The sequence below is a fragment of the Mustela nivalis genome (genome assembly GCF_964662115.1).
Source record: "Mustela nivalis genome assembly, chromosome: 19".
Lineage (NCBI taxonomy): Eukaryota > Metazoa > Chordata > Mammalia > Carnivora > Mustelidae > Mustela > Mustela nivalis.
The window spans coordinates 6,130,324-6,145,624 of NC_139038.1; the positions used below are offsets into that span (position 1 = coordinate 6,130,324).

Genomic DNA, 15,301 nt, shown 5'->3' on the forward strand with positions numbered 1-15,301 from the left:
TATGTTATATATGTTATATATGTTATATATGTTATATATAACTTGATGTTATATATGCACGTATAGTGTGTGTGTGTGTGTGTGTGTGTGTGTGTGTGCGCGCTTGCTGTAAAAGCATAAGCTTGTTGTAGAACCCTTCGTAGGTCGCAGTGTTCAGGGCCAGAAGTGAGTTCTGTCCTTGCGTGCCCCGCAGGTGCTGGACCCTGAGAAGCAGGCGGACATGCTGGACTCCCTGAGGATTTACCTCCTGCAGTTCGCCACACTGCTGGTGGAGCACGCCCCGCACCACATCCACGACAACAACAAGAACCGCAACAGCAAGCTGCGCCGCCTCATGACCTTCGCATGGCCGTGCCTGCTCTCCAAGGCCTGCGTGGACCCGGCCTGCAAATACAGTGGCCACCTGCTGCTGGCGCACATCATTGCCAAGTTCGCCATACACAAGAAAATCGTCCTTCAGGTGCCGCGAGGCTCCCTCCTGGCTCACCCCCCACCCCTGGCTCCTCCCAACACCCCGTGGGCTTGTGCGCATGTGCATGCTGCCCTCCCCCCAACCATCGGGGCCTACTTTCCTGTTGTCTTTCCTGAAACAATTAAAAATGCTCCTTTCTGCCATCTCTACGCTCTTGGAGCTCTCCGTGACTGTGTGTTCTCTCCTCCCTCCCCAGTTCCTGCTCTGCTCTCTGGTTCCTCAGCAGCCTTGCTGTTGAAACAACAAAATGTCTCCTTTGTTCACCTCATGTTCCTCTACACAGTGCATTCTGGCTTCCATTCTCTGGTCTGCTGAAACTCATCTGGAAGGGCCCAGTCCACTCCTTAGTTACAGACATGAGGTGCTTCAGAACCCTCAGGCTGTCTTGATGCTCTGTTGACGACGAGAGATCTTCCCTGAGTCCCTCAGTGGTTTAGGCCTTGATGCCAGGCGGCGCTGGATTTGAGTTTGTTTTTTGCTATCACAAATTCTTAGGACCCTGAGTGTGTCAATTACTGTCTCTTAAGAGTTAAAGGTGGTGATACACTTCAGCACTCGGTGTGTCCCATTAACATTTTATAAGTGATCGCCCTTTTTCTGTTCTGAGGTCACTTTTAAATGTTTTCCTCTGACTCCTTGTCTTGTGAGCTTCTGTGGTGGTAAATCCAAGACCTCGACAAAGCCCATGGCCTCAGACATCACTTCCCACAGGCATGTGTCTGTGGCGCTGTCCGCCCAGCCAGAGAGCCAGATACCAGCCCTGACACACTCTAGTTCCCCCAGTATCTGGGCTTGGGTGAATCTTACTAATTTCCAACACCTCTCCTGTTCCCTCAACCCTCAGCACCTGTCCAGTAGTCTTTGTGTCCTGTGACATTCTATACGTCAGGACGTCCCCTCTCACTTGCACTAGCCTAAGACTGCCTCCCACGGCAGCCCCTTTCGCTCCCTTTGCCACATGGCGGCGGGAAAGAAAGGGTCTCTGCTTCAGCTGACAGCCATGGGTTACACGAGAGCAAGTTCCCTGCGGGGAGCTAGGTCTCACTCATCTTTGTGCACTGTACACTAGCCCAGCATTGGCTCAAAGTGAGTGCTCGGTAGGAAGAGAATCAATGTGTTCATCACTCAAAACTTAATGAAGGAGGAAGCAACTGTGTTCTTTCCCAATAAGATAGCCCCGAGGAATTTTATAAAAATCATTTTGCAGAAATACCCTGCCTTGGTTCAGTGATTGGGTTTTTTCTTGTTTCTCTGAGTCTTCATTCTCATCCCACGTAAGAATCTCTTCCTTGTGTTAGGTATTTCACAGTCTGCTCAAGGCCCACGCGATGGAAGCCCGAGCAATTGTCAGACAAGCGATGGCCATACTGACCCCGGCGGTGCCTGCCAGGATGGAGGATGGGCACCAGATGCTGACCCACTGGACGAGGAAGATCATTGTGGAGGAGGGCCACACGGTCCCTCAGTTGGTTCACATTCTGCATCTGATTGTGCAACATTTCAAGGTGTGTAGAAAGAAGTGTAGTCGGGGCTGTGTGGCATGTTCAGGCATATGCTTTGACCTTTTGCTTCTCTTTAATTTCTGGGGTAATAAGGTGGCTATTCACCTTTTAGTAAAGTTACTTCTGGTCCGTTGATGGGTGTGTGTGTGTGTGTGTGTGCGCGCGCGCGTGCGCACACACATGTGTTTATGTATGTGTGTGGTTTTGTCAACATGGAAATGGTTCTGGTGTAGAGACTGTGTCCCAGGTGTCTGCTTCTGTCTAGGACTGTGTTTTTCTATAAGGACACGGGTAGCCGTGAGTACCGATGACTTACTGCTTTGGGAGGTAGTCGTTGTTAGCTCTCGGTTTTGGTAACTTGGCTTAAAGAGTTGTTTTGTGGCGTTGGTACCTCCTTCTCTAGAGCCAAATGCCCCACTTTGTTAGATTGATTCAAATGTAAATATTCTCTGTAGATTTCTGGTAGAGGAGAAATTCCTTTTATAGCCAGCTCTTTCAGAATCAGTGATTTATCTCTTGGTGTGGCTGAATGTCTGACATCAAGTCTGAAGTTTGGTACATGTTAGTAGTCTTGCCTCCCTAAAGAGAATTCAGTGTTTCAACACTATTTTTTTTTTCTCCTTTTTTTTTTTTATGATTTTATTCATTTGTGAGAGCGTACCTGCTTGTGAGCAGGGGGGAGGGACAGAGGGAAAGCAGAAGCAGACTCCCTGCTGAGCAGAGAGCCCCAAAGGGGGATCATGACCCGAGCAGAAGATGACACTTAACCGACTGAGATACCCAGGCACCCCTCTGTTTGACCATTCTTTGGAGATGATACTAAAGGGCTGAAATACAGTGTTCTCTGGTGACTCAGCGAGGGGCTGGGGTGGAGAGGGGGCTGGTAAACGGCCACACGTCCGCAGGGGGACGAGAATTTCCTCGCTCGGCCGTGGGTCAGTGGTCTTGAGCAGGAGTCCGCCTTAAGCGCATGTGTTCGTGCGTGTGTGTGTGTATGTTCGCACTATCTCGGGTTTTGGAGGCATGACGCGACCCCGTGCCCACAGGTGTACTACCCGGTGCGACACCACTTGGTGCAGCACATGGTCAGCGCCATGCAGAGGCTGGGCTTCACGCCCAGCGTCACCATCGAGCAGAGGAGGCTGGCCGTCGACCTGTCGGAGGTCGTCATCAAGTGGGAACTGCAGAGGATCAAGGACCAGCAGGTATGGCTACCAGACCTGTGTCGTCCCAGACGGCATTGCTTCTGCTTCTCCCTAGAAATCAGTCGGTGATGTCCCGTGTGTGTGTGTTTTTTTAAGCCGGATTCGGACATGGACCCGAATTCCAGTGGAGAAGGCGTCAACTCTGTCTCCTCCATTAAGAGAGGCCTGTCGGTGGATTCCGCCCAGGAGGTGAAACGCTTCAGGACGGCCACGGGAGCCATCAGTGCGGTGAGCCTGTGGGCATGCGCCCTGTGTGCTTGCTTGTATGGGGTCTTCCTCGAGGGGGTTTGTTCATTTATTCCACAAATTTTGAGCATGCCCAAGTATCCAGCACCATGGCCGAGACACACCTAGGAAAGGCTGCACTCAGCAGGTGTCACCAGCGACACCAGCTTACCTGCTGTGTTTCCCCAGTCACCAGATGGCGTTTTCCTGACGCACGTTTAAAACCCTTAGAGTTTATTCCCCTTATACCCTAATACCCTTAGAGTCTCATTCCTTGCAGTGAGACACAGGGAGAAACACTATAGGGTAAGAAGATTGACATTGAGAAGGTGCACCTGTGTTGTATTCGGTTTTTTAAATGATTGTCCCATTTTGTTGGAGGGCAGCCACCATGAGAGCCCTGGGGGATGCTCGCTGTCCTCGCCCCTTGTTGAGGTGATGACTCTGTCCCTCGCTGCCCCGGTGGAACTGTCCCTCCCTTCCCCATTCTTCCCGAGAACGTGGTCTCTGCATCTGTCTGTATCCGGGTTGGCCTCCCGGAACCACGTGAGGTGTTGTCCGTTTACGTGTCCGCCCAGGGCGGTGGCAAGCCGCTCTTCCAGGTTCACAGAGCAGAGCACCCACGGCTCTCTTAACCAGATTGAAGTCAGGGGAGCGCCCAGAACCGCGTCTGCCCCATGAGGGCTGCGTTCTGTGAGTGGCTGCGCAGGTCCGTGCCCTGCGTTGGGAATGCGTCGTTGAATCTGTTCTTCCTGCCTCTCATAGGTGTTCGGGAGGAGCCAGTCGCTGCCGGGAGCAGACTCCCTTCTTGCCAAGCCCATCGATAAGCAGCACACAGACACCGTGGTGAACTTCCTCATCCGCGTGGCTTGCCAGGTACGGTTTTCTGGATGTCTAATGTTCGGGCTTCTTGAAAACAAAGACTTCTTAGTAGATTCCAGACTGTTGTGTCTGATAGAAATGGACAAACCAAGGTCCGAAGCTAGCTCTTTTGTACCAGATTCCATTGATTTCATGAAATGCTAATATTTCTGAAACCTGCCTGTGTTTTATGAGTGATAAGATATTTTAAAACCATTTTTTTTTCTTTCCGTGGTGATAATGGCACATTTTAAAACTGGGCATGTTATTTAACCTCCAAGGTACCTGTCTCATAAAGGTGCTGCTAGGATGATCTAACGTACATAAATTATATACGACATTTAGTGATTTCAGTGCCTTTAAAACTTGTGTTTGTTATTCACGTCAGTATGTATTTTCATGGATTTGCTGGAAATCTATTTCTGAAACTTTATTTTTCCTTTTCAAAAAAACATCATAAGTGAAATTTTTCTAAGTAGTTTTTTTTTTTAAGGATCTGGGAATCTTCAGTTTGTGTAATTATTAAATGGAATATCAGGTCTCACCATACTGGTGAGGATTTCAGAGTACTGAGAAGAATCTGCTAAGTGATCGAACCAGTCCCTTCTTGGTGCTCTGGCGAGCTAGGCACAGCCCAGGAGGTCCATGGCGGGGAGCTCAGTCCCTGTTCTGGGGAGCTGCCTGCCCCTGATGCATACACCACGCAAATGAGCGCACATCACCACTGACCTGACACGCCCCACCCCCCGCCCCGCCAGGGAGCAGGAGGGCCCCATTCGAGAGAGTCCCCGAAGCACAGGAGGCCCCGTGGAGTCAGGCGGGAGATTTGGTGGCTGGGGATGGGACGGGGGAGGGGAAGCTGGGCTGCGCGGGTGACACGGAAGATGAATACAGTGAGAAGGGGCCTTGAATCTGAGTGCATTTCCAGGTCAACGACAACACCAACACCGCCGGGTCTCCTGGGGAGGTGCTGTCTCGCCGGTGCGTGACTCTCCTGAAGACCGCCCTGCGACCAGACATGTGGTCCAAGTCTGAGCTCAAACTGCAGTGGTTCGACAAGCTGTTGATGAGTGTGGTGGGTGCCTGTGTCTGTCCCTTGCTCCTGGGCTGTTGAACCTCCAACCCTCTGTTCCCTCAGCCAGTCATGGCTGCTAAGGAGAAGGAGGGAGTTTCACTCCCTGGAAAAAATTTTAAAACATCAGTTTGAGCCCCCAGCCCCAAGGAAGGAGCTTTGGAAACATCATAGTTCTCTTGCCTCTTGAGATCTCATTTCTTAAACTGACCTCCTGGCTGGATCGGGATAAACCATTTCAGTTGATTTATGTGTCAACCTCTAAAACAAATGTGAGTTTTTAAAGGGGAAATGCAGTTTGTTGTTGAGCACTGTAAAGTCAGGTAGCAAAGAAATCAGCTCCTAGAACTAATTAGGTGGGTTTTTTACTTGGTTTGTTTCTGTAAAAAACCATGATCCTGTCATTTCTGGCAGCTGCAGACCCATTTTAAACCTTTGTTATTTTACATTGCCAAGACTGACCTAATTGCCTCAGTGGTTTTGAAAGGTTCTAAAGATTCTCCGTGCTATGAAAACCATGTGTTCACAGGCTGCCTTTGTGCAGTACATGCTTCAATTCTAACTTATGTAAACTTCTGGATTTTCTGCAGATTTCTTTCTTCTTTTTCAAAGGTCAAATTACTTTCCTCTCACGCAGTCACGGTTGAGTCAAGTTCAGCCATTAGCGATGGCTCTGCCACGTGATAGGCTAACGTTTTCATGATGTGGTGTGCTGAGCTCATAGCAGCCTTCCACATTGTTCCCATAGTGAATGGGAGATTTTATCTCAGCCCACCATGTCTGCATCTGTATGTGCAAACCACAGAAACAGAAGTTGGAAGGAACAACCGTGCACTCAGTTTTCTGTTGTTACTAATGCTAGCATCTTCTGTTAGATTGATTTCATGATCCGCCATCTCGAAGATACTTCCTTTTGAAAGGATATTTGTGTTTTAAGTAAAAAAAGATGAGAGAAGTGAAATTCAGTGATTACTTTTTTAGACCAATTTTAGGGATTTTCAATTTTTTTTTTTTCCCAAGATTTTATTTTTAAGTAACCACTCCACCCGGCGTGGGGCTTGAACTCACAACCCTTGAGAGTCACATGCGCTACAGACTGAGCCAGCCAGGCGCCCCGATTCTCACTCTTTAATATCGAGTCTTAGTGTTTTTCGTGAGCTTTTAAAAGGATGTTTAATTTTTCAGTTTTGCCTGATTTGTGTTTCTGTAACGGACTGGACCAGAGGAGTGATGCCGTCTGTGTGTGACCTGTGTTCTCCATTCCAGGAGCAGCCTAATCAAGTCAACTATGGGAATATTTGCACGGGGCTGGAAGTGCTGAGTTTCTTGCTCACTGTCCTCCAGTCTCCGGCCATCCTCAGCAGCTTCAAACCACTGCAGCGGGGCGTCGCCGCGTGCATGACGTGCGGGAACACCAAGGTCCTGCGAGCAGTCCACAGCCTCCTCTCCCGCCTCATGAGCATTTTCCCGACGGAGCCAAGTAGGTGACCCCTGCCCTGCTGCCTGAGTGGACGGGAGGGCACGGAGCCTGTCACTTGAGGGTCTCCTCCTCTGGTTCCCGTAGAGAGCGTTTTATTGTCCCTCTCTCTGCATTCAGCGTTTCTTTTCTTCTTCTTCTTCTTCTTTTTTTTTTTTTTTAGAGTTTATCTATTTAACAGAGATCACAAGTAGGCAGAGAGGCAGGCAGAGAAAGAGGGGGAAGCAGGCTCCCCACTGAGGAGACAGCCCGATGCAGGACTCGATCCCAGGACCCTGAGATCATCACCTGAGCCGAAGGCAGAGGCTTAACCCACTGAGCCACCCAGGCACCCCCAGCGTTTCTTTAAAAAGAGTGGGCATAAGCAGTCATGACATAGTATTTTCTGTCTTGCTTTGGAAATGCTGTTTCTCATCAGCCAAACATGACATTTCCTTAAGGCAGTAAAGGGGAACTGGGTTATCGTGTTCGGTCAGCTGTCGAGCAGCTGCCAGGGTCAGGTTTTGGCGTATCATAAATAGGCATCTCTCGAGCGTGCCAGTAAGGCTTGGGGAGAGAAGACGTCACTTACCTTGGTCGAGTCAGAAGCAGCCCAGAGAAGCACGCGTCCTGCGGCAGGAGAGACCGGCCCGGGCCAGTTGCTCCAGTTCCTAAGATAACTAAAGCTCAGTGTCTGGTGTGAGGAAGGTCTACCTCCTGGAGCCCGGACAGGCCCAAGAACCCAAACCACAGGACCCACGTTCTCGCTTCTGTTTCAGGCACTTCCAGCGTGGCCTCCAAGTACGAAGAGTTGGAGTGCCTCTACGCGGCCGTCGGGAAAGTCATCTACGAGGGGCTCACCAACTACGAGAAGGCCACCAACGCGAACCCCTCCCAGCTCTTCGGTGAGTGTGTGTCTGCCCTGGTGTTTCTGGCAGCCGTTCCATTTGTGCTCTCTGTGCTCTCTGTCCGAGCTTTCCTTCTGGGAAAGGCTCGGGATGGCGGGAGGAGCTATGAGCTGACGTGTGCTGAGGGTATCTGTGTGTGGCCTTGTACACATGGGGGAGAACACCCTCCGCCTGACCGGTCGGTGTCTGTGCTTCCTTAGTCCCTCCCACCTCAGCCTCGGCTGCGGGGTTGGACTGGGGGGAATCGTCTCACATCACATGGATCCTGTTTTCACGTGGTTCTGCCTCGAACACGAGATGCTGCCAAAGCCGTGTGCACATGTAGACAGTTGCTACCTTTCATTGTGTGTCATCTGTTAGTAAACCACTCACAAGACGAAAACTGTCCCTGTCCGCTTGGTGAGGCTCTGGCTGCCCCAGGTGAAATGAAAATTGGTTTCTCGGGTAATCGGGGCAGCTGGACGACTTCGGTCTCCAGAGAGACCCAGAAGTCTAGTTTTTGTGAAACTCACATCTCCGAGGAGGATTAGACTTTGGGGGTCGCAACTGAAAAATTTTTTTTAAGCTTATTCATTGTATAAAATTTTGTTAAGTACCAAGGAAAGGGAACTAAAAGTTATCTCTCTACTTGGTAACAATTACTCTTAACATCTGGACACGTGTGTCTTTTTTCTATATACAAGGACATAAATATACTATAGGTAGCCTTTGTTATGCAAACACTTATATTTGAATTTGCAAAGTGAATACATTAGTTTTCCAAACTCTTACTATTTGCTGTCTGAAATTCAGGAGCCAGATCAATGTAGTTGAAATTGATTCCTTAAGTGTTCAAGCTGGCTATCCCTATTCTAGAACCAGATGGGTGAATACTTCTGTGACTTAGTTAAAAGTGGGATCATAGAGTAGATCACTCTGCAGCCTGGCTTCCAGAGCATAAGCGTCTTATTAGTTCTCCATAAACGTCTTGTTAGTTCTCCAGAGGACTCTCTTTGAGCAGAGCTGACGACCATTGGCCCTGTCTCCCTCCTTTGAGGAGGTGACAGCAGGCCAGGGGCAGCACTGGGGCTGGTGCCTGGACAGTTGATCACACCATTCCCTTCCCTGTCCTCAACCCAGGACTCAGTTATGGACCTGTCCTCACAAGGTGTCAGAGGTGACCTGTTGTAGAATCAGATGGATCATAACATTCAGTCTTTACTGAGAAATTGTCCAAATCTGTGGTGATGGCACCTATAAATGGCAAATTAGTACCTTTTTACTGATGTATAATGGGAACCTTGACTATAAACTTAAAATTTAAGGTGTAGATCAGGGTCAGGATTTTCATAAACATGTCAGCTAGAAAAGGAAACCTTTTTTTCCCACATACTCCATGTTCGTGCTCTCATGTCAATTTTGCTCATTTTTATTGATCTTAGTTTTACAGAACAGGTACAAATTGAATTCTATAATATTTATCATGTCCATGTAGTCATATTTTTTTTTCAAGGATTTTCTTTTTTCCTTCCTACCCCTCCCTATCCCAAGCATGTCATGGGACTAAAAACTTAGGATACTTCACTATAACCTAAAGATAAAATCCAAGCTGTGGGTATGAATGTTGTTGCCATCAAAGCACGAAGTTGGCTCTCATGCCTGGTGTTGGTCCTGAATTACGAATTTATAAAAGCTTAGAATATTGACATTTGGGGGCTCATCCATAATTTTGTCAGAAAGAGCACATTTTTGTTTAGCGCATTTTAAAATGTTTTAAGTAGCACTTTTTAATTGTTCCTTTTAAAAAAGCTTTTCTCAAAAAAATAACCCAAAAAACAACCAACCAGCAGATTTCTGCCTTTTAGGGACCCTTATGATCCTCAAGTCGGCTTGCAGCAACAACCCGAGCTACATAGACAGGCTCATCTCGGTCTTCATGCGCTCCCTGCAGAAGATGGTCCGCGAGCACCTGAGCCCTCAGGCGGCATCGGGCAGCACAGACGCAACCTCAGGTGACAGCCAGCGTCCCTAGGGGTCTTCTCCTTCGTGTAACACCCCAACTGAACTCTGACTGGAACACGAATTCCTGTTGCGTTTCCACAATCCCTTGTCTGTTTACTCTTGACAGAGAGGGTCTGAGCATTTCACGTAAAACCCAAGTGAGACTCGTTTTCAAAACAAATTACTTTCCAAATCTGTGAATGTGGGGATGAAGGGATTTTAAGTGGTTTCACATTCACGGGAAACATTCACCACTAAATAAGGACGGTCTCGGGATTTTTGCTGTGAAACTGTGTAATCAGAGCTGTCATGCCTGACGCAGAGTGAAGTCGCAGGTTCTGGGCCTGAGCACGGGGCCCCAGGAACCCGAGTGATACATCCTCGTGGGCAGGAGCTGTGCTAGGCTCCGCTTAGAGGCAGCTCGGGACGGAAGTGCTGGGAATGCAGCTTCAGGACTGGCTGGGTCTGGGTGGCCCATGCTGGTCCGTCCGCTCCATTGTCCCCTTGCCTGTGCAGAGGCTCTTAGGAGGCCACCCTCACGGGGCAGAGTAGCGGGGAAGTGGTGAGGCAGCACCTTAAATCCCAGAGCTCTCACTGGAGAAAATTCGGGGGGGCAGGGGGGATGGGCAGACCCTGACGTGCCACGAAATGCAGAGTGGTCGCCTGTGGGTTGCACACATGTGGATTGTTGGGGTGATTCTCTCCGCGTGAACAGGAACCGGTGAGCTGGTGATGCTGAGTCTGGAGCTGGTGAAGACGCGCTTGGCCGTCATGAGCATGGAGATGAGGAAGAACTTCATTCAGGCCATCCTGACCTCCCTAATTGAAAAATCCCCAGATGCCAAGATCCTACGGGCTGTGGTGAAAATCGTGGAAGAGTGGGTTAAAAACAATTCCCCGATGGCGGCCAATCAGGTGAGCAGCCAGAGGGGCTATGCCCCGGCCAGGCCCCCCACCTCAGACAGAGAGACAAAGAGATTGAGAGAGAGAGAGAGAGAGAGAGAGAGTGAGAGTGAGTGTGTGTGTGTGTGTGTGTGTGTGTGTTTCAAGCACAGGTTTCTCATCTCTTCTCCAGAAAGTTTTCCAGCAAACGTTTTCTCCCCTTTGTTGGCCTTGACAGTATTTTTCCTTAAGATGAGTTTTTCTCACTGTGCTTTTTGCAGATTTTAAGTAGAAGCTTGAAATAAGTAGTCACTTCTCTTAATGTAGTTTTACTTGCATTAAAATGTTAAGTGAACCTTACTTCTTAGTCTTTGTATGGGTAAAGTTAAGCCCCCAAAAATTAATAGTGAGGGACTGTTACTGAATTTAGAAGGATGCTTGCAAATGTCTAATTTGTTTAATTCAGTTGCTTTCTCTTCAAAGTGAACTGTAACCTCTAGAAAGTTAGATCCACAGCTGTCTTGATTTTAACTATTTGCAGATAGACCCAGGATCTTTCTGTTTAAAAACAAAGATTTACTGACGGAGTTGTAGGAGCTTAAGAGAGAATAGAGCAGATGGCTAGAATACTTTTGAATCTGTCTTTTCTCAAGCAGATGTAATTGACCATTTCTTTAAAAAAAAAAAAAAAAACCCAATTCATACAGACACCTACGCTCCGGGAGAAGTCTATTTTGCTCGTGAAAATGATGGCCTACATAGAAAAGCGCTTTCCAGAAGACCTCGAGTTAAATGCCCAGTTTTTAGACCTCGTGAACTACGTCTACAGGTAATGACCGCGATAAACCAAATTCTGCACGTGTGTGTCCACAGTGTGTCCTTGACTAACTGATGTGGCATTTAATCTTCTCATGATGGCTGAAGCTTGACTGTGCGTGTATGTACTAAATCTGTCACACATTAGGTGCGCCATTAGCACACCCTCTGCTCAAGTGTTCCGTGGGCCTGGGGGGGCGGTCCTCGTGATCCGCCCTTGGCTCTGGTGTGGGGTTGCGGAACGTCAGCGCTGGCTGGTTCTCTGCCTGTTTGCTTGCGGCCTGCGGGGGCTCCCTCTGCTGCATTTCCTCCCTCTTCACCCCGTTTTCCTCCTTCTGTTTCAGGGACGAGACGCTGTCGGGCAGCGAGCTGACCGCAAAACTTGAGCCGGCTTTCCTCTCCGGGCTGCGCTGTGCCCAGCCTCTGATCAGGGCAAAGTTTTTTGAGGTTTTCGACAACTCTATGAAACGTCGGGTGTACGAGCGCCTGCTTTACGTGACCTGTTCGCAGAATTGGGAAGCCATGGGGAACCACTTTTGGATTAAGCAGTGCATTGAGGTAGGACGGGCTTAGCTTGGCATCTGTGGCCCCAGCACCAAAACCAGGGTAGGGAGAGGGTTAGCACTGTCTGAGAGGAACTGGAAACCTCCACCTTAACCTGCTCTCATCTCTTCTAGGAAGAAAAAAAGACTTAAAACTGTGTTTTCAGCTCAAGGGGTTTTTTTAGGGGTGATTTGAAGTTCTTAGAAAGTTGAATAGTGTTCCATCGTTTATAGCTAAAAGACTCCTTTTTCCTCATCTTTAAAAATTGTAAATTCTGTCTACAGAATTCTGTCCTTCAGGATGTGATTTACTGTGATTGTCTGGTCCCGTCGTTCTTAGAGCTGGAAGTTAGGGCAGCCTGACAGAGCCATGGGCTTTGCTTTCTCTGTGATGAGTGCCGGTGACCCGGGCCTGTGTAAGCCTGTCAGACCATTCCAGTGGCTGGTCAGATGTCCACGACAGTGATGACAGGACAGTAGTGAGCCTTCCTGGGTTCTTGTTTGCTTGTGATTGAAATCCACGGTCTTTCGTTGACCCCGGGCCGTCCAGCTTCTCGTGCATTATCAGTGCTGGCGGATGGTCCTGGTCTCCTGGTGCAGGACAGGTGGAACCAGCAGGTCACTGTGTCACTTTGTCCAGTGAGACTGAAGCTTGTGAAGTTCTCTTCGGGAAAGGGACCTCGTATACCAGGCAACAGGGAGGACTTGCTAACATGTTTGTGTTGGTGCCGCGTGCGCGTTCCACAGCGCTGTGTACAGCACGTGCTGGGGACTTGGCAAAGGGCCGCACGATGAGCGGTTCCTGATGGATGCATCGTTGTTTCAAGAGAACTTTTAGTTGCTGTTAGGTGCCAGGCCCTGGGTCAGGTCGTAGAGACACAGATGGAAACGACCTTGAGCGCGGTAGGTATGCTGGAGCGGACGGAGAAAGGACAGGTCATGGGGCACCAGCTGGGGATCTGCCATTCCTTCCCTTGTTTGTTCTGCGTGTCTGGTCCGTCACTGCGTGTTACCAGTCAAGGCCACCCGCCTGCTTCTCACCCTTTTTTCTTCCTCCTCCTTCTCGTGGCCACCATCACTGCTTACAAGGGTGAGAGGAACAGTTGGCTCAGTGTCCCCACTTTCCTGCCTACCCACCAGTCTTGTTATTGTGGCAAAATTGTCCTCAGTAAAGCAGATCATGTCCCTCCTTGCCTTGGTACCGGCACAAACCCCAGCTTGCGGGATATGGTCTTTCTGGCTCCCACGTGACCAGACCCTTGCGCCTCTGTCCAGCCCTGTGTTGGCCCCCCCTCCCTCCTTCCTTAGTCTCAGCCCCGCAGGCCTCTCGTGTTCCCAGACGTGCCACGTTCCTGACACCCAGGCTGACACTGGGCACCCTTGATGCTGTCTGTCTTCTGGGTTTGTTACCACAGTGAGTGTGTGTCGTCTTGGTTTGGTTGGGGGCCTGTTTTGTTTTTTACTCTGTGTCTGTTGTTGTGTTGGTCTTGGTCTTGTCCTTCCCTCGGACCCTTCAGCTCCACCAGGGCAGGGACGCCTTCCTACAAAGTTGACATACGAATCCAGGGCCTCACAGAGCACCAGGGGGTGCTCAGTAAATATCTGCCCCTAAAATGCACGAGTGCCAGGCCGAGGGGCAGCCAGACTGAGGGGCAGAAGCGAAGTGCCGAAGCACTTCGGGACCTGGGGCAGAGTCATGAAAATGCTGGCTGGGGGTGGTGGGGGGACTGTTACATTACAGAAGAGCTCGTGAGCTCTGCTCAGGAGCCTGCACTGTCCCCTCGGGGCCGTGGGAAGCCTCGGGGGGGCTGGGGGGTGCAGCACAGGGAGAAGAGCACTCAGGTCGCCTGTGGGTGAGGAGGAAGGTTTGAGAAGAGAAGGTTGATGTGTCAGGAACTTAGTCCAGGCAGGAGTCGATGGCAGGAGAAGCCTGGCTGGTAGGGGAGAAAGATCCTGAGCTTACGTTTTGAGTCAGAGGCCCTGATACGGGTGTCTGGAAGAGAGGTTCAGGCTCCATCTAAGCTAGGGAGAAGCACACAGCCGAGCTGTGGGCTAGGAGTCCTCCGCACGTGCGCTCCAGTCGAGAGGACGAGGCCTTCACCGTGGGTCCCTGCACCCCAAATGCCAGGCGAATGTCCTGGGTTTTTCCTCTTTGTCTCTCTCAACCCTCTTCAGCTGCTCCTGGCGGTGTGTGAGAAGGGCGCTCCCATTGGCACCAGCTGCCAGGGCGCGATGCTCCCGTCCATCACCAACGTCATCAACCTGGCCGACAGCCACGACCGAGCGGCCTTCGCCATGGTCACGCATGTCAAGCAGGAGCCTCGGGAGCGAGAGAACAGCGAGTCGAAAGAGGAGGTAATGCCGCTGATAGCGTGGGGCCTCCTTTTCACGGCAGAATCCCTGTTTCTGTTGGAGAATTTTCTGTCAGCCTTAGATTTTGGGGTTAGGTTCTGTCTCTAACGTCGGAGTTCTAAACGTGGTACCTGCATCAGTCAGATTTTTCTTCCTTTTTTATCGAGGTACAGTTGATAAAAATTACGTTAGACTCGGGTGTCCAACGTAATGATTCTTTGTTTATTCGTATATATTACTAAACAGTCACCATGATAAGTCTAGTCAACATCTGTTATCACACAATTACAGAAATTATTTTTTATAATGAGAACGTCTGCTCTATCTCTTAGCAACTTACAGATGTGCAGTACAGTGTTATTAAGTGTAGTCACCGTGCTGGATGTGGCCTCCCCAGGACTGACTGATTTTATAACTGGAAGTTTGTATCCATTCTGCTCATTCCTGATCTCTCTGGCAAGCACAGATCTGCTCTGTAAGAGATTTTTGTGCCTATAAGATTCCACATACTAGTAAGATCATATGGTATTTGTGTTTGTCTCACTTCACTCAGCAAAATGCCCTCAAGATCCATTCACGTTGTTGGAAATGGCAAGATTTCATTCTTTTTTCTGGCTGAATAGTACTCCATTGTATGTAGCCACACGACGTCTTCATTGTCCATCCATCCGTTGAGGGACACTTAGGTTGAATTGATAAGCATCTCATGTTGCTGTTTAATTTTGACCTTGTCATGAATTAGTTCTGCTTAGTATTGGATGTTCTGGTGTTGGCGATGTTTCTCGCCAAGTGAAGGGTAGCCCATGCTGTATTAGCACTACCCTGAGGAGGAGGAATGCCCACTGTGGCACTAGCAGGTTCCACTGGCAGCCTGCTGCAGACCTCCCGAATCTCCACCTGGTCCCAGCAGGGGCAGCCCTGGAGCCCAGAGCTGGCCCTCAGGGCTCATGTCCCCATCTTGATGGCCCTCGGCACTCCGAGAGGAGTGGCTGCCGCTGCTCCAGGCATAGATCTTTTTTTTTTTTTTT

The 15,301-nt window shown here is 49.6% G+C and overlaps 1 protein-coding gene across 22 annotated transcripts in view; it reads left to right on the forward strand.

The window, feature by feature from the left end:
* Window positions 1–15,301, forward strand: part of TRRAP (transformation/transcription domain associated protein) — a 113,065-nt gene that overhangs the window by 58,905 nt on the left and 38,859 nt on the right. For all 22 annotated transcript variants that reach the window (XM_082712679.1, XM_082712681.1, XM_082712699.1 and 19 more), the window contains 13 exons: window positions 194–460; window positions 1,771–1,977; window positions 3,021–3,179; window positions 3,276–3,407; window positions 4,170–4,280; window positions 5,194–5,340; window positions 6,604–6,817; window positions 7,573–7,698; window positions 9,546–9,692; window positions 10,397–10,596; window positions 11,271–11,392; window positions 11,724–11,937; window positions 14,097–14,276. In XM_082712679.1, coding sequence (XP_082568805.1) covers window positions 194–460; window positions 1,771–1,977; window positions 3,021–3,179; window positions 3,276–3,407; window positions 4,170–4,280; window positions 5,194–5,340; window positions 6,604–6,817; window positions 7,573–7,698; window positions 9,546–9,692; window positions 10,397–10,596; window positions 11,271–11,392; window positions 11,724–11,937; window positions 14,097–14,276 — 2,226 coding nt within the window. The remainder of the gene's footprint in view (window positions 1–193; window positions 461–1,770; window positions 1,978–3,020; window positions 3,180–3,275; window positions 3,408–4,169; window positions 4,281–5,193; window positions 5,341–6,603; window positions 6,818–7,572; window positions 7,699–9,545; window positions 9,693–10,396; window positions 10,597–11,270; window positions 11,393–11,723; window positions 11,938–14,096; window positions 14,277–15,301) is intronic.